Raw genomic sequence first — 18,680 nt, 5'->3', positions numbered from 1 at the left:
CGTCGCATTTGCAAACATTGCAATAAAAAACGAAGGAGGCACACCAAAGGTCTCGAATCTAAAATTAAAGATAGTGATTGTCAATGTATTGAGGATGAGAATCAAACTCTAGTATCAATACCAGTTGTAAATAATAAAAAAGTCTGTTAAACCTGCTTCTCCACCCAGTACTTTAAGCAGAACTTTGTACAATGCCGAGGATGTAGCTCCTTATGTCGTTCATGTACAAAAAAATGAAACACATCCTAATGATAACACTACATTACATCCTATTGCATTTGGTCGCTTTTTACACACTAATAAGATAAATAATATAGTGAATGGTAGCCTCAAAAGAATAGGAAGAAACCGTTTATCGCTTTCTTTCTCAAATTTTGAAAATGCAAATGCATTTTTAAATAATAGTCACTTAGAAACACATAATTTTAAGGCATTTATACCTTCTTTCCATGTAACCCGTATGGGAATTGTGAGGGGTATTCCTAAAGATTGGACAGAAGAGGAAGTAATCCAAAATATATCAGTACCTATAGGTTGTGGGAGAATTCTAAAAACCAGAAGAATTAAGAAAAAGACCATTAATGAAGGACAACCAAGTTTTATTAATACTGAAACCATTGTTATTACTTTTGATGGACAAATATTACCAAAAAGAGTATTTATGTTTTACACATCTTTAACTGTAGATTTGTACATTTACCCCACTATCCAATGCTATAACTGCTGTAGGTTCGGACATGTCAAGATGCAGTGTCGTTCAAATCCTCGGTGTTATAAATGCAGGCAAAATCATACAGGTGATAAATGTGAAGTAGATGAGGAAAATGTTTCTTGTATCTTGTGTAATGGTTCTCATTCAGCAATTAGTAAGAAATGTCCTGAATATGCACGTCAGAAAGCCATTAAAGAAACAATGGCCCACAGTTGTGTTTCTTATGCTGAAGCATCAAAATTTCATCCTCCCACTTCTAAACTATATTCAGATGTATTAACATCATCATCTCCGTCTTATAAATCTCATTTTCAATCTTCTTTCCTCAAAGAGAAATCATCATTACCACATATTCAATCATCATATAAAAAAACAGTTACACTTAAACCACGCACTCCTCAAAAAGCACAACAAGGATATGATCGTTCTGCCCATGAAGCCTTAGTTAAGGAATATAATATTCCTGCTCCCTCTAATGGTTGTGCATTATCATCAAATAATATTGACAATAATCAATCCATCTTTGATATTATTCTCATGCTTATTAAAGTGTTATCGCAATCGAAAATGATACAAACAACTTTACCACCGTCCAACGATGCCATTTACAATGTATTTTCTCAATTATTAACTTCTCACAATGGATTACAAAGTCCTAATAATTCAGTGGAACTGTCGTAGCATAACAAACAAGAAATCAGACTTATTTTATTTGATTAATAAATATAATCCTTTTATAATAGCTCTCCAAGAGACTTGGTTAAAGCCAGGATATCCTTTTAGGATTTCAGGCTTTACAAGTCTCCGTGATGATAGAGCTGACGGATATGGCGGTGTTGCCATATTGGTCAAAAACTCCCTTCCTTTTTCTTCTTTTTCGCTTCCTGTATATAGCGGCATTAATGCAGCTGCTATAATTATAAATGGTATCTGTTTTGTTACTTTATATATTCCTGATCCTACATGCCAAATATATTCACAACTAGAACAATTATTTTCAATTTTACCTAAACCTTTTCTCGTAATGGGCGATTTTAATGCTCAACACCAATCGTGGGGCAGTTCTACTTCTAATTTTTATGGTGGAAAACTCCTGACGATAATTGACACTTACAACTTATGTATTATTAACTCAGATGTACCAACACGTAGAACTGCACCGAATGAAGGGTTTAGTGCTCCTGACATTTCAATATGTTCTTCTGATTTAGCTTCTTCACTGTCGTGGTATCCTCATTCCTCTACTTTCGGAAGCGATCACTTTCCCCTCATTCTTTCTTTTCCAATTTCCATTCCCTCAAGTCGAAAGAGTGGTCCTCGGCTTAAATATAATTTATCAAATGTAGACTGGAATATTTACAAACAATATTTAGATAATAAAATATCGGAGTTACCTATTGTTTACCATGGAAATGAACATCAATGTTGTAATGACTTGATGATAAATATGAAGGAGGTTGCTGATTTATTATTTCCTGTTAAAAATAGTGCTTCAGGGAAAATTCCCTCGCCACCTTGGTGGGACAAAGATTGTACGGAAGCAATTAAAAATCGTAAAGAGGCTGAAAAAAATTATAATAATTACATGACACCAGAAAATTTTGAAATTTACACCGCAGTTTCACGTTCTACTCGAAAACTACTGAAAAAAAAGAAATTAGAAGGCTGGAGAAGATTTTGTTCTTCTATCTGTCCAGAAGTTAATTCATCAGTCGTTTGGAATAATATTAAAAGATTCAGATCTGCCTTTAGTGATCATACATCACGTTCTGCACTCGATTTAACTTTAGCGAATAAATTTTTAGATCGTCTTGCTCCTAGTTATGTGCCGGAATGCCTTTACAATATTTCTCTATCCGTCTCTGACGAATTATTCGAACTTGACTCTCCTTTTACTCTAGTAGAACTTAAAGGTGTTCTAGCTTCTATTAAAGACTCTGCACCGGGAGAAGACGGTATACCGTATTCCTTTTTAAAAATGCTAGCGATGCGACATTAATTTACTTTTTAAATATAATTAATTCCATAATTATTTCGGGAAATATACCTACTTCATGGAAGTCTCAGATTATTATACCATTTCTAAAGCCTCATAAACCACCTTCTGAACCATCTTCATACCGTCCTGTTGCACTTTCCTCTGTCTTACTAAAGCTAGCTGAACATTTAGTGAAAAACCGTCTAGAATGGTTTTTAGAAAGTAATAACTTACTATCCCTGAACCAGTTTGGTTTTAGGAAAGGTAAGAGCACCTTAGATAATGTGAGCATTCTTATTTCAGATATTCATATAGCTTTCTCACAAAATTTGTCAATCCTCTCAGCCTTTTTAGATATAAATTCTGCCTATGATAATGTAATAATTTCTATTTTAAAAACTAAATTACAAGCTCTAAATGTACCGGTAATGCTTTCTAATTTCATTATTAATATTTTATCAGAAAGAACAATATATATGAATTTAGATGAAGATACCAAATTATCTAGAACAGTATGGAAAGGCCTTCCACAAGGATCTGTTCTCAGTCCAATCTTATTTAACATATACACATACGATCTAGAATTATTCCTTGATAAATCCGTCAAAATTTTACAATATGCTGATGATCTTTTATTATATTTTATTGCGAAGTCCATAGAATCTGCTTCTGCCAAATTATCTGATTCATTAGATTTGTTAAAAACGTGGTTAGATGCAAATGGTCTTAATCTTTCTGTAACCAAGAGTAGTGTAGTTTTGTTTTCAAGAATGAGATCACCGCAACAAATTAAGGTGCTTTATGATAACTCATACATTCCTATAAAGACTGAAATTAAATTTTTAGGTATCGTGCTAGATAATAAATTAACAGGTCTGTCCCACTGTAATTATATTTCTACGAAATGTGAGCGTAACCTCAACATTCTTAGGTGCCTTGCTGGAGTTTGGTGGGGAGCACATCCCGTTTCACTAAAACTTGCTTATAATGGTCTTATAAGGAGTGTCATTGATTATGGAACTTTTTTGTTAGCTCCAGGAAGTTCATTTGCTTTTAAGAAATTGGATTTAATTCAATCAAAGGCCTTGAGGATTATCTCTGGAGCAATGAAATCAAGTCCAATCAATGCTTTACAGCTCGAAGTCGGTGATCCACCTTTGGTTTTAAGAAGACAATATCTATCTGATCGCTTCTTTTTTCGTTGTTTACAATTATCTGATCATCCGCTTATTCAAAAGTTATCTCAATTACATATCTTTATTTCGTCTTCATCTTATTGGAAACATAAAAAACCTCCATGTTTAATACAAAGTTATGAAAAATATAAATCCATAGAATCTCCCACTTTTACATCGTCCTGTTTTCCCATTTATAAATGCTCATATCAATCTTTAGTTTTATCTCCTAATATTAAATATGATTTTGGGTTATTAAAAAATGATTCAGAATTGAATGCCAAATTTATGTTTATAACTGACATTGAATGGAATGAATGGCACTACATCTTTACTGATGCATCAAAACCAGACAATAGCGGTTGTGTAGGTGTGGGTGTGTTTCATTCACAATTTAATATCGTTCAAAAAATTAAACTTCCACCGGAGTCTTCAGTTTTTACCGGGGAATGTTATGGTATTTTAAAAGCTGTAGAATATATACTTTTAATGAAATTACATAAGGCAATAGTTTTCACTGACTCTATGAGCTCTTTGCAAGCTCTAGCCAAATATCCGTTTAAATCAAAACCAGTTTATCCCATTATTTGTGACATAAGACAAAGTCTTTATCTTTGCATGTTAAGAGGGTATTCCGTTTCTTTTGCCTGGTTACCAGGACACAGTGGTATTAGCGGCAATGACAAAGCTGACCTTATTGCAAGAGAGGCTGTAACTTGTGGTGATATGTATCCGTATCATAATTACTGTAGTGACCTAGCTTGTCTCCCAAAAATATATTTAAGGTATGCCTGGAAGGAATATTGGGAAAAAACAAGTACAATAAAAGGAAGATTTTATCGCCTTATACAACCCGATATTCCTTTCAAACCATGGTTTTGTAAATTAAAGCTTGGAAAGACCGCAACAACTATTATAACTCGTATGCGTCTAGGTCACGTATGCACACCTTCTCATTTATACAAGCTTGGTATTGTACAAAGTTCGTCGTGTAATTGCGGTGCTGAAGTGGCGGACTTGAATCATATATTCTTCTCATGTTCTAAATTTGACCACACCTCCCTTTTTAATCATCTCCGATCCATCCGTGTTCCATTCCCAACTTCTATTCTTACTCTACTTTCTTCCAATGATCCTATTATCTATAAAATACTATCTTCATATATATATGATAACAATATTAAGATTTAGTTATATTACATGAATACATTTATAGTTGCATCAATTGCTTTTCCTATATATTTATAAGTATATTCTCATATGTACAAGTATATGTTTCATATCCTATAAATATCCTAGACCTAATCCTTATCCTTTCTAAATTCGTTTGTGTTAGGTATTTTTATTACTATTATCGTTTCCCCGTTTTGTTCTTGGAAAAATACCCTAATATCGGGGTGAACGCCACAAAAAAGAAAAAAAAAAAAAAAAAAAAAAAAAAACAAAATTTAAAATTTTTCCCGTGCTTTTTTTTTTATTTTTAGGTTTAAGGTTGAAAGTATTTCTTTTTACTATTACATAATTATTTATAATTTTATTGACACTAATTTTTTTATTTTACTCAAATGACAATATTTTTTTTCTTCAAAAAAAATTACAATTACTTTAATTTTTACCCAATCACAAACTTTTATCGATTCCGGTACATTTAGCTCACAATTCAGCCAAGTAGTACACAGTAAGTAATCACTCATGTACAGAAGGGAATGTCGAAAAACAAGTATTTGTTTATGATTTGTATGGTTTACAACTACGGTTTAAAATACCAAAATTATAAAAAAAAAAAAAATCATCTAATACATTTTCAAACGATAAAAAATACTAATAAAAAATAAATCTAGCAATTTTACAAGATATTGTAAAATTGCTAATTGCCGATAGGTAATAACCTAATGTTGCTATTATGCTATTAACAAATAGGAAACGGGATATTAAAAAGGAACGGTAAGGATATCTGCGTATAATGAAAGTATCTGTGGGTTAGTGTTAGGGCTATTAACTGATAATCGACTAGATAGTATTCAATAAAAAAATCGATTATTCAATATGAAATTTAAATTTATCGATTACAATTTAACAATGATTTTACACCATCAAAGTATTAATTATACCTACTGTTAACTAATTCAAAATTTTAAACTTATGCTATCGATTATATACATTTATCTATAGTATCTTATTAAACATTTAATTATTTAAATAAAAAAGGCACAGTAATAAATTTCTTTTTTCTTCATTAGCAATCATTCGTTACTTTTACGACCATTTCTGCCAGTGTCATTCACAAAAGGCTCGTATTAGAGACGAAAAAAATATTCAATGATTAATATAATTTTGGGTTTTTAGGTATGAAAAAATATTTTCCATTTTTAATTATAAAACTATTCTAATATTATTCGAGTCAAATAATTTTTAAAAACCTCCTTATTATTTATATTGATAGAATTTCTGTGAATAAATCGTCAATCCAGTTATAAATTTGATGTTGTTGAATTATATATATTTAACTATAATCAATTAATTGGTAATAAACAATTTTGTTCTTTGAATTTGAATTAATTTGTGCGAGAGTAAACAACTAATTATTAAAATCGATTTTTCAATCAACACTACTGAATGCAACATTGAAAGAAAATTGACATCACAGCTGTTCGATTTACCTGTCTGTGGTCTATCTTGCTAAGAAAATTTATAATTATTTTATTTAAAGTGAGTTTTAATCCCTGTTATTTGTGTATTTGTTATTGATTTAAGTTATAATAACATTTTATATATAAAATTTATAAAGCTAAGTGACTAAACGCCAGGTTGGCAAACGTTTTTTAAATTTGTCAAATATCATTTTATTTCTCTTGTATTCTCGTGGATATCAAGTGCAAAATGTTCAGTGAAGTAGTAAATAAGTATTTCATGCTGTGTTTTCGGTGATTTCAGATATAATCTTATGTAGACAGAATTGCTTACTCAATCTCCAAAAAATATCGAAGTAATATGCCTCTTTTTGGTAAGTCCCAGAAGAGCCCAGCGGAGCTAGTGAGATCTTTGAAAGATGCTGTTACCGCATTAGAAAGAGGCGACAAAAAGGCCGAGAAAGCCCAAGAAGATGTCAGTAAAAATTTGGTAAGTATGCAACATGAATATGAATTGTTTAAAACAGTATTTAATCAAAAGTGATAGATCAATTTGCCTCTGAGTATATGTACATAAAAAATAATTGCGCTTTTTATTGTTATATTAATGATTATGGATCATTGAGATAATAGTTAATGGAACCTTATAATTTTTTAATCAGTGTATTTATTTAGTTCAGGTGTTAGTGCATAAAAACAATGATGTATCTACAATGAGTCATCCAGTAAATCTTTAATATTTATAATATAAATTTAATAACAATTTGATCTGCTTATTTGTAAGTAACAGTGATTTATTTGCCTAAATTGTTTATTTCAATTTTCTTATTTGAACTTTCTCATTGGTGAGTTGGTAGGTATTGGTGGTGGATTACATTGTGATTGTAAGCTAATATCTTGCTCTTATTAGGAGGTCCATTAAAAGGGAAACATTAATAGGATTTTTATCATGGTGATAAAAGAGCCCTACTCAAAGCATATTTATAGTAAATAATGTCTTATATTATACAGTTTTGTGATTACAGATATAATATTTTGTCAAAATTTTATAATTAATTTATAAAAAAATATAATGTTTCATATCATATCAAAGTAATATGTTCTCTAGGTTGTTCTGATAATGTGAAGTTAGAAATTTAAATGCAATCTACAAACATTATAGTATTTGAAATAGGCACTTAGACTCCATTTTATCCCAATCAATAAATTATACCCTGATTATTTAGCAGCACAGTTATTCTTTGCCGAAACAATGTATATAATTGTGATGTAATGCAAATAATCTCTCTTGTTGGTTAATACTATATTATGAATAATTCATGTGAGTTCTTGAGTGGCTTCAGAAAAAAATTATAGATATAAAGGTGTTATGGTTAGATATCAGGTCTGTCCGGAAAGTTCGTATAAAAGTGTTCTGGAATGCGAGAAAGAGGAGTGGGGAGGCCAGGTAAGCGCAGGACCCCTTCCTTATGTCCCTAACAATGCTTCAGTTCTGGTCTGACCGCCGTGCGGTGCGAACTGGCTTGTCACGCCATCTGTGAAGTTACCTCTTAACGATAGCCCGCTAAAGAGCAGCGCGTCGTAATCAAGTTTCTCTCGAAACTCGGCAAGAATGGCCGTGAAATTTTTGCCGATCTCAGAACAGTTTATGGGGATGATGCTGTGAAGGAACCAACCGTCCACAAGTGGCTAAAAAGATTCAGAGAGGGCCGAGACAATGTTGATTGTTTTTTTCGATGTTCGGGGGATTGTCCATCAAGAATTCGTCCCTCCAGGCCAGACAGTTGATGGACAATTCTACGTCGATGTGCTCAGAATTAATTCCAATACGAGAGGGGCGTTAATGCCCCTGCCCACACCTCTCTTGTTTTCCGTGAGTTTTTGAGTAAAAAATCAATTACGGTGACCGAACACCCCCCTATTCGCCGGATTTGGCCCCGTGTGACTTCTTCTTGTTCCCAAAAACCAAATTGGTACTTCGGGGGCGGCATTTTTTAAATGAGATAAAAAAAGCTACGACGGGGCAGCTGAGAAACCTACAACCAGAGGACTTTCAAGGAGCCTTCTCACAGTGGAAACGGCGTTGGCACAAGTGCATTATGTCACAGGGGGAGTACTTTGTAAAATTGATTTACCTGAATAATTGTAAAATAAAATTTTTAAAAAACTTTTATACGCTTTCCGGACAAACCTCGTATTTAATATTTATAATTTAATATTCATGTTTTATTTGTTACAGGTTCTGATAAAAAACATGCTCTATGGTACTTCTGATGCAGAGCCACAAACAGACATCATTGTGGCACAGCTGGCACAAGAGCTATACAATACAAATTTATTGCTGCTTCTTATTCAGGTAAATACAGCCAATATTTGCAAACAATGTTTACTTATAATTTTGTTTAATTTATATATTAAATTATAAAATATATATTGTGAGGCTTTCTGCATTCTTCATGCATTGCTATTTTTGAGGACTAGAATGTTTACATATTAACTGTGTCTGTTAATATTACTTGTAGATATTTTCTAACACAATTTTATTTATTAAAAATTTGTAGTTTCTTATAATAAGAACATTTTTTGAGTAAAACTATTTGTTATTGTTGTACAAATTAAACAACTAAAATATTCACATTTATCTGTGATATTAAAAAGGATTTGTAATATTAAGAATTATATTTTATTATTAAAGTTACTACTTGCTTGTTTGACTGTAAGATTTGGAGATTTACAGTATTTGAAGATTTACAGTAATTTCTTTTTTGTTTGTAGAACCTCAATCGCATCGACTTTGAAGGGAAGAAGGATGTGGCTCAGGTATTCAATAATGTATTGAGGCGTCAAATTGGAACTCGATCTCCTACTGTGGAATATATATGCACCAAGCCTGAGATTCTCTTCACTTTGATGTCTGGGTAATATTATAAAAAATTCTATAACAGCATATTAAATAAAATTTTTAAATTGAAAAACTTAAATTTGACAAACATTGTACTTTGTTAAGATATTTTATGTGTTTGCAACTAGTTATGTACGCGACACCACCTGCTTTGCCAGTAGGATGTGTGTCACGTCTCACATGAATCATATTCCATATAATGGCGAAACATAAATAAAATATTAAATTTATACAGCTTTAAAAAAATCTTTTTCTAGCGAAGTTATCATCTGTTTTTACAAAACAAAGGAAAGTTTTTGTAACTGGAGTCACTGACACTATAAAACATAATGTAACGGTAATGTGTATTGCAAATAAAATGTTATTTTCAACACCTTAATATACAAACAGTGAATATTTTACTATTGTACATATAATGTCATTTATATTTGTTTATACTTTTATGGATTACTAGACGGAGTGACAACCTCAAATCCATTGCAGAGAGTCAGTGGATGCAGGTGCCTCAGGACCATTCCTTATGGCAGTCTATGGGGCAGGCCTGTGTTCTGCTGTGGATGGATAAAGACTGAAATGATGATGATGATACTTTTATGAATAACTTTTTTATTGGTGGATTTGAGATTATTTTCCGAAGGTGGGGGCTCTGGTGCCTTATAAAGGTGCATATGTACTCTTAAATGTCTTTGTGCATAATTGGAAACTTGCCTCGGATCTTGGGGTACTAAGTAATTTTATATATGTGAGCACAGCCTACCCGACTTGAAATAGACCAATACCTCGGGTGTTAATTAACGTGGTTTGTAGGACTATATTATAATAATTAAAAATGTTTTCCACTTGGAGATGCATCTCTGCCTTGTAAGACTATGCTGGTCTTGTTTCATATAGGTTTTTTTTTTTCGAGTTTTCCGAGTCTTGGATTGGTTTATAGTGTTTTTTATTCATATCTCAAGTTGTTATTGGCGGCTCAAGCTTATTTATTTTATTGATATTATTTTAAAATGACTGTGGTTACGTCATAATTATTTTATTATCGATTTAGATATGAACATCAGGAGATTGCATCGAATTGTGGCACCATGTTGCGAGAATGCGCCAGATATGAGGCTTTGGCTAAAATAATGTTATATTCAGATGACTTTTATAATTTTTTCCGTTACGTAGAAGTTTCCACATTTGATATTGCCTCAGATGCCTTTTCTACTTTTAAGGTTTGTACTATTTTAACTTTTAATCGGTGATGGTATAATCAACAATATAAATAAATATTTAATGATATCTCTATCTATATATAATTAGACTATGTAGGTACATACGAGATATGATATAAGGGGTCTTAATAAAAACAGTAATCAAAACAATATTTTTGGAAGTTTTATTTGTTTGTTGATTTTGGTTTCATGCAAAAAATTTTGCACTAAATTGGATCCAATTTCCACGGTTTTGTACCTGGGATAAAGGTACATAAGTATATTATAATTGTATATATAATATATAAGTGTAATATATAATTATTACTAACTAAAATGCATCGTAGTTATTTGTAATAAAAAATATTATTATTATTATCATAAGGTTGTTTTTTAATGGGAAGTAATAGTTTTATAGAAAGGTAACACCGCCTACACTATCGATTATATATTGGCGGGGCACCAGTGAGAGCTGTTAGGTGAGGATGAAAGCAGGACAGTTAGCCCATCATAACATACTCAATAATTAACTAAAACGGTTATTTAATTTAACTACAACCGTTTCCAGGGGATACCGCTTGGAGGTCGATCTGATAGGATATATTGTTAGTACTGGCTATGTTAGACCCCATTATTAACAAACTCTTTCTTTTATCATAAGGGGTACCAGGGGCATAATAGTGTATTCTGTAATGTCTCTGATGATTCTCATTTATAGATAATTACCACTTTCTATTAGGAGGGTCGCAAGCTTGTCATTCTAAAAAAAAAAAAAATTGTAATAAAGAATTAATTTTATTCAATTGACAACAATTTCAGGAATTACTAACACGACACAAAATGTTGTGTGCCGAGTTTTTAGAAGCAAATTATGATAAAGTCTTTAGCCATTACCAACGGCTTCTGAATTCGGAGAACTATGTAACACGACGGCAGAGCCTCAAGTTGCTCGGGGAATTGCTTCTAGACAGGCATAACTTCTCCATCATGACACGCTACATCACCAATCCCGATAATCTTAAACTTATGATGAATATGCTAAAAGAAAAATCACGTAATATACAATTTGAGGCTTTCCATGTTTTTAAGGTATGACTTTATAGTTTAAACTTATAAATTTATTGTAATTTTTATGTTAAAATAAATACTATTTATTTACTTATTAATAAAAAGCGCCCTGAATACTTTATATAACTTTAGTTGAGCAAAGCAAAATTTCTGAAGAAAAGAGCAAATTTTCTCATTTTTCAAATTACAATTACAATTAAATTTTTAAATTACATCAATAAATATTGGTTTAATAAATGAAACTACTTAACTGATCTTATTAATATAATATAATTGTAATTAGATGAATGGACAAATAATCAGCTTCCCATTTCATTAGAAATGATTTCTAACAAAAATATGATTGCAATAGATGCTGATAAGTATCATAGTTACAAAATTACAATAACCAAAGTAAAAAAAAATATATTATTTCTAATACCTGATTTATAATTTCACTTTGATTATATTTTAAAGATTTTATTTTAGCATGTGATATTTATAAAGTTGCCTAATTCCAGGTATTTGTAGCCAATCCAAATAAACCAAAACCAATTTTGGATATACTTTTGAGGAATCAAGATAAGCTGGTGGACTTCCTGACCAAGTTCCACACGGATCGGTCTGAAGACGAGCAGTTCAATGATGAAAAGGCTTACCTTATAAAACAAATCAAAGAGCTTAAGCCAGTGGAACACTAACATTTATTGCATTTCATTAAATCGCCACTTCCTCCTCAGAAAGAAGTTAGTTATAGATGCTATTATATTTAACGCTTCTAAGTCACCAGAGGGTGTTGTGCGCGCAGCGAACACACAGCGTTCAGTAGAAAACATTGGAATTCTAAACGGATTTTACATTCGGTCTGTGATGAGTCAGGGAAGAAAGTATATTTGTGCTACGAGCAAATTACATTTTTAATAAAGATATGTAGGAATTAGCGTAACTTATGGTTTGACTTATTCCTTTGTAAGTTGTTTAAACCATTTTAGTTTATATGACGTGTTTAGTGACAGCTGTGGAGTCACAATCGAAATATATTTTGTCACATTAGGCTATGTGTCTCTAAGTTTAGCGTCCGAAAGGCAAAAAGCAGGTCAACTTAAGATCTTCATAAGAGATTTGTATATAATCATGTATGACATTTTTATTGCAATAAATTTTTGGTTTCCATCTTTTGTACCTACTCTAAATCAATAAATTCAAAATTATAAATTGTTAAACAGAAAACAAATATTCCATGTTATGGCGGTCAGTATTGGTTACAATCTTGTATGTATGTATTATATAATTGTATTTGATAAAATATACTTATAATAAACGTTATTTTATGTTATAAATATTGAAGACTTATTTCTATATATGCTTAGTAGCAACTATGGTTAAAATACACATACAAATTCACAAAAGATATTGTTTTAAACATTAAGTAATCTAGATATTATTGTATGTTCTCAAAATTTTTGTATTATAATTTTAAATTATATTATTTCTTTGTCACCATAATTTTTGCAATATTACATTCTATAGGAAACTGAATAAAATATTTATATCATTACTTTGTTTAATTCTATAATATTATTTTACTTTCGCCTTTTCCCTTTTTAATAATTATCTAATTAATTTGTAAAATTGACTCAGATGAAATAACTTATTGCGACAAAAAATGAAACACTAATGAATTGAATTTTTTAGATTTATTATTATTATTATCAATCTATTAGACACAACTATTTTAAATTAGTTATACTGTACATTTATAGTTATTTTTAAAAATTGTACACTATATTTTAGTAAATATATCATTCCACGTACTGTCCGAAGAAGAATAAATATATTAGTCTAAAGATTTTAAGTCTAATCTATAAAATAGAAATCAATTGCCGAATATGTAAGCATATCATTTCAGAATGGGTGTACTTATTTGGTTCTTTTTTTGCTGTGTTTGTAATCGTTACTACAAGGTTTGTATGTAAGAAAATGTTTGAAATATAGAAAATTGATAAAATTTTGTCCCATTTTCTTCGTTAGTACAAGCGTGCGTAGCTTAGGCGGGCAGCTAGTGCGAAAAAAAATACATGAGAAAATTGTGTTTAAACATTTAATATCGCGAATATCGTAAAAAATGAAATATTGGGGTCGATTCTGAAAAGCCATTTCTTTAAACCTATCTCTAAAATTCTAATCTAGTTCACATTTTTTTTTTGTTTACACGTCCTGTTTATTTTAAGAAACGATATGAACTGCACTATTATGTTTAATTATAACCTTGGTATAATACTTTTTATTGTACAATAAAGAATAAAGAAGGAACTGAATTTCTAATAAATTTAAGTTAAAATTATTATAAATTAAATTTATTATGATTCATAATAATAAGAGGAGTAGCTTTGAACGTGTGATTTCAACTTTTTATTGTTATTATATATTCTTAGATTATGCATAACTACCTACTTACAATGTTTATTTTATTTATACCTATTCCAGTTTAGTTGATTGTACGTATTAATGATGTCATATGCATTTAGTTTTTATTTGTAAAAACTAGTTATTGGCTTTGTCTTCTTTACTGTCTGATAATGAAATTTTATAGCTGTTGGGTTTTCTTTAAAAATCAATAAATAAAACAATAATTATGTGAAACTATGAAATTAAAATTTTAGGTAAGATTAGAGAAATGGCACCTTATATCAACTTCATTGTTTACTTTTTACTATAATCCAAAATAATTATTTAGAATTAGGAAGAAAAGTTCTTGTTTTTAGATACCTTAAGGTATCTTACCTTATTCTCTAATGACTAGATTGCTGATGGCATGTTGGCCGAATCCTTTCTCTAAAATATTGTTGAACGCAACACAGGTTAGATCATCTGTCGTATTTATGAGTGGATGCTGTTCGCAAAGACTTAGAAAAGAATGAAGTTTACTATTTATAATTAATTAAATAAATACTAATATTATGTTTTAATTGCTGTTTTGTTTGTTATTAATTATTAGTATACAAATAAATTCAAAAATTATTAAAAGGTTTCTTCAATTGCCATAAAATTAAAATGCGATCCACATGGAAGTAAACTTATTTTAAAAGCAAAAAAAAAATGTGTAAGTTCGTTCAGAATTTATGTAATTGCGCAGCATGGTCATAATAAAATCGGAGCTAATTGTGACTCTTCGATGTTGTTTTATGAGTATTTATGAAGAATATCTACAATTAAGTGTGATGATACGAGGTCTGTCCGGAAAGTTCGTATAAAAGTGTTCTGGAATGCGAGAAAGAGGAGTGGGGAGGCCAGGTAAGCGCAGGACCCCTTCCTTATGTTCCTAACAATGCTTCAGTTCTGGTCTGACCGCCGTGCGGTGCGAACTGGCTTGTCACGCCATCTGTGAAGTTACCTCTTAACGAAACCCCGTCGGCATGGCGCCCGCTTCCGTTGAAGAGCAGCGCGTCGTAATCAAGTTTCTCTCGAAACTCGGCAAGAATGGCCGTGAAATTTTTGCCGATCTCAGAACAGTTTATGGGGATGATGCTGTGAAGGAACCAACCGTCCACAAGTGGCTAAAAAGATTCAGAGAGGGCCGAGACAATGTTGATTGTTTTTTTCGATGTTCGGGGGATTGTCCATCAAGAATTCGTCCCTCCAGGCCAGACAGTTGATGGAAAATTCTACGTCGATGTGCTCAGACGCCTCAAAGCTCGTGTGGCACGAGTTCGTCCAGAATTGGCGCGAGAGGGGCGTTGGATTCTTCACCACGACAATGCCCCTGCCCACACCTCTCTTGTTGTCCGTGAGTTTTTGAGTAAAAATTCCATTACGGTGACCGAACACCCCCCCTATTCGCCGGATTTGGCCCCGTGTGACTTCTTCTTGTTCCCAAAAACCAAATTGGTACTTCGGGGGCGGCATTTGGGGGACATAAATGAGATAAAAAAGCTACGACGGGGCAGCTGAGAAACCTACAACCAGAGGACTTTCAAGGAGCTTTCTCACAGTGGAAACGGCGTTGGCACAAGTGCATTATGTCACAGGGGGAGTACTTTGAAGGGGATAAAATTGATTTACCTGAATAATTGTAAAATAAAATTTTTAAAAAACTTTTATACGTACTTTCCGGACAAACCTCGTATACCTATTTTTTTTTTATGGGTGAAAATGGAATGGTAACCCCGCCTGCGCTAACGGGATACGCAGGCAGAGCACCAGTGAAGGGTGATTGATGAGAATGAAAACAGGTCAGTTAGCCCATCATGATGAATTCATCAGAAATTAACCATGATAGTTTCCAGAGGGAACCGCGAGAAGGTCGAACTAGTTGGGTATATTGCTAGCAATGGGATTCTTAGTCTTCATTACTATCAATTCCTTTCCTCTGATATACCTATTAGTTGAGAGGTAAAGTTTTGTAATACATATTTAAGATATGAGTCATTGTCAAATTTAAATTAATATACGCAGGTAAACTAGTCCCTCAACAATTTCAGTTTTTTTTGGTATTAGTAATGTCATAACCTCTAACAAATTTTACAATAATACAAAATACATCACATAAGTTAACATCCATTAACAAAGATTTAGTTTCTGTTTTATTTTTGTAAATAACATTGTGGTCATTTCTGGTAACAGGGTGGTTTTCTTTCCACGTGTCCCGTCTGTTATACATATATATAGTTAAGAATGAAATAACTTCATTTTTTATCTATATCAACCTACTTAAAATAGATTATTACTATTAATGAAGTTTTGTAAATATATTTTTTTGTAACTTAAAATGGCAAACAAGCTGACGGCTCACCTGATAGAATGTGGTAACCGTCGCCTATAACATGAGCAGTATCATGGTTGCCATTCCTGAAGACTAAGGTGTTATTTCTCTGTACTCTGTAAATTTACTGCCCTATCCCACTCTTCAAACAGAAATATAGCCATGTAAACAACTGCTTCATGGTAGAAATACGAATGGGCCAGAGGTACCTAAGCAAGCGACTTTTGTACAGTCTTCCTCTGGTAAATATGTTTTATAAAATATATTAAAACCGGTCAAAATTAACATGCGATTTTTAATATTTTTCTTAACTTTATCCAAAGTATTATCTGGAACTGACTGTAACACTGAGTTAATAAGGTCAATTTCAATAGCAGTGGCTCTACTTTTGACCTCTGTTAGCTTGGACAAGGTGTCTACATTCATCGTGGTCATTTGCTAGGTCTGAGGGGACCTCGAGGTCAACATTAAAGTAATGTACCCCACATTACTTCTAAGTTGACCGCGAGGTGTTGAATATCCAGCGTGTTTTTATTACGCGTCCACTTTGTTATCGCCCTGTAAATTAATGTTCTTTCATTGTTTTAGGTTCAGTATGTTGTCTAAGCAGTATTTTAAATATGAAATATAAGTTATACTTTACACTTGATTGCATATGTCTTGTGAAATTTACCACTCTATTACTAGTGGATGGTAACAGAGTTGACATAAGCTTATATTTTTAAATTTTTAGGTGAGATTCTTTTAAAGGACATTTCCTTTTAATAGTCTGTATTTTAAGAAGTGTATAAACTCGGCACGTATGAATAGTTCATTTATAAATTATCAATAACACTAAAATATATTTACAGGATATTATGCGTTTATTTATGTATTTAACTTTTTATTTACATAATCAATGACATATGAACCTTTCAAGTGAAATACATAAGCATAAAGTACAAATTTAAATATATACATAAAGGTACAAAAGGCGGTCTTATCGCTAGGGTAATCTCTTAAAACAACCTTTATATTGGGAACGGCGTAAAAATAATCTTGAAAATGAAGCAGAATGTAATAAAGAAAAAAAAAAAAGAAAACTATAAACATATATGACCCTCGAGATTCGAGCAATACAAAAGAAGTGGTAATCTAAAAATGCTAGACGAAGAGATGAGGCCAGAATTCTCCGTACATATTATTATACACACTCCAGAGGCATCATCTCCTCGTTTAAATACTCGTAGTTCAGTCCCTAGTGGTCAACATCAAGTTATTTAAAAACTCATCATCGTTAGGCTATACCCCACTTATTTATATCTCATGAGTATACTCGTATATTCACAACATCAGCGCCTGTTCGCGGCAGAGTATAAGTAAAAAGAAACAGTTTCAGGTTATATTAATTAGAGATATTATGAAATAAAAGGAAAAGTTAGAAGCAAACAATTAGAGATAAGAAAGTATAAAAGAATATAATACTGAGAAAATCGAAAAAAATTTAAAATGAGAATGCTAGTTGAGAAAATCAATAGACATATGAAATCTTATCAACAAACGCTATTAAAAAAAACTATGAAAATGTCAAGAAGTGAAAGGAAAAATATATTATTGAAAAATATTTGATGAGAATATTGTTCTCTGTCGCAAATGCAAATTATAAAGGAATAACAAATCCTGTTTAGAAAAAAGTTTTTAAGTAATAATTAAAATAAAATATTTTTCGATCGTAACGTCTGCCAGAAAATATTAAATCGTATCTTTAAAGAAAAATAAAATGCAAAAGCTCATCTAAGTAAAATTTGTTCAAGATGTAAAAAAAAACCCACTACGTTATTGTATGACAACTATTAATTTTATGTCCCGAAGATTAAACAACATACTAAAGATTTTTAGGAAAACTATTAAATATAAATAGCTAAGGTAATATTTAAGAAGCAACAGAGTTGTTTAAGAGTTTAAATTAATGGTTGCTAAGCTAAAAAAAAAATTTAACCTAAATGTAACAATAAGATTTAAAACTGTAATTAATATTAATGCCAAAATAATTGCGACTGATTTGTTTAATTTCATAATAAAAGGTAACAGAGTTGTATTTTTTAAACCCTGAGCTACTAAATCTGGAATAAATTTTAAATTATTACTTAAACATGGCGGCCAACTATAGTAGATGATAATTTACTTGTTCTAATATTCAAATATATTCAATTTTTTTTTACATTTTTATCATTATATGTCACATTTATCTGCGCAAAATTTGACAATGACCCATATAAGAATAGGTTAGTGTATTCGTATG

The 18,680-nt window shown here is 31.4% G+C and overlaps 1 protein-coding gene across 2 annotated transcripts; it reads left to right on the top strand.

The window, feature by feature from the left end:
- Nucleotides 1-6,418: 6,418 nt before the first annotated feature.
- On the top strand, nt 6,419-13,192 carry LOC113516973 (protein Mo25). Of its 2 annotated transcripts, none has more exons than XM_026901483.3 (7): nt 6,419-6,574; nt 6,800-6,985; nt 8,735-8,851; nt 9,271-9,413; nt 10,443-10,611; nt 11,410-11,679; nt 12,159-13,192. In XM_026901483.3, exons 2-7 carry the CDS (start codon nt 6,857-6,859, stop codon nt 12,336-12,338), a joined length of 1,008 nt encoding a protein of 335 aa, XP_026757284.1. In that variant the 5' UTR covers nt 6,419-6,574; nt 6,800-6,856; the 3' UTR covers nt 12,339-13,192. The 2 variants fall into 2 exon arrangements, with proteins under 2 accessions (XP_026757284.1, XP_026757285.1); XM_026901484.3 differs by having other exon boundaries at nt 6,534-6,672.
- Nucleotides 13,193-18,680: the final 5,488 nt, after the last annotated feature.

Source organism: Galleria mellonella, unplaced genomic scaffold (genome assembly GCF_026898425.1).
Source record: "Galleria mellonella isolate WM207_F2 unplaced genomic scaffold, CSIRO_AGI_GalMel_v1 utg143, whole genome shotgun sequence".
In the NCBI taxonomy this organism is placed as follows: Eukaryota; Metazoa; Arthropoda; class Insecta; order Lepidoptera; family Pyralidae; genus Galleria; species Galleria mellonella.
The sequence above is the reverse complement of the archived record's forward strand: the minus strand, read 5'-3'. Positions and strand labels throughout refer to the sequence as shown.

Coding starts and splice junctions, on each gene's coding strand:
- LOC113516973 (XM_026901483.3), top strand. CDS start 6,857: ATGCCTCTTTTTGGTAAGTCCCAGAAGAGCCCAGCGGAGCTAGTGAGA. Junction 9,414..10,442: donor CTCTTCACTTTGATGTCTGG/GTAATATTATAA, acceptor TTATCGATTTAG/ATATGAACATCAGGAGATTG. Junction 11,680..12,158: donor AGGCTTTCCATGTTTTTAAG/GTATGACTTTAT, acceptor GCCTAATTCCAG/GTATTTGTAGCCAATCCAAA.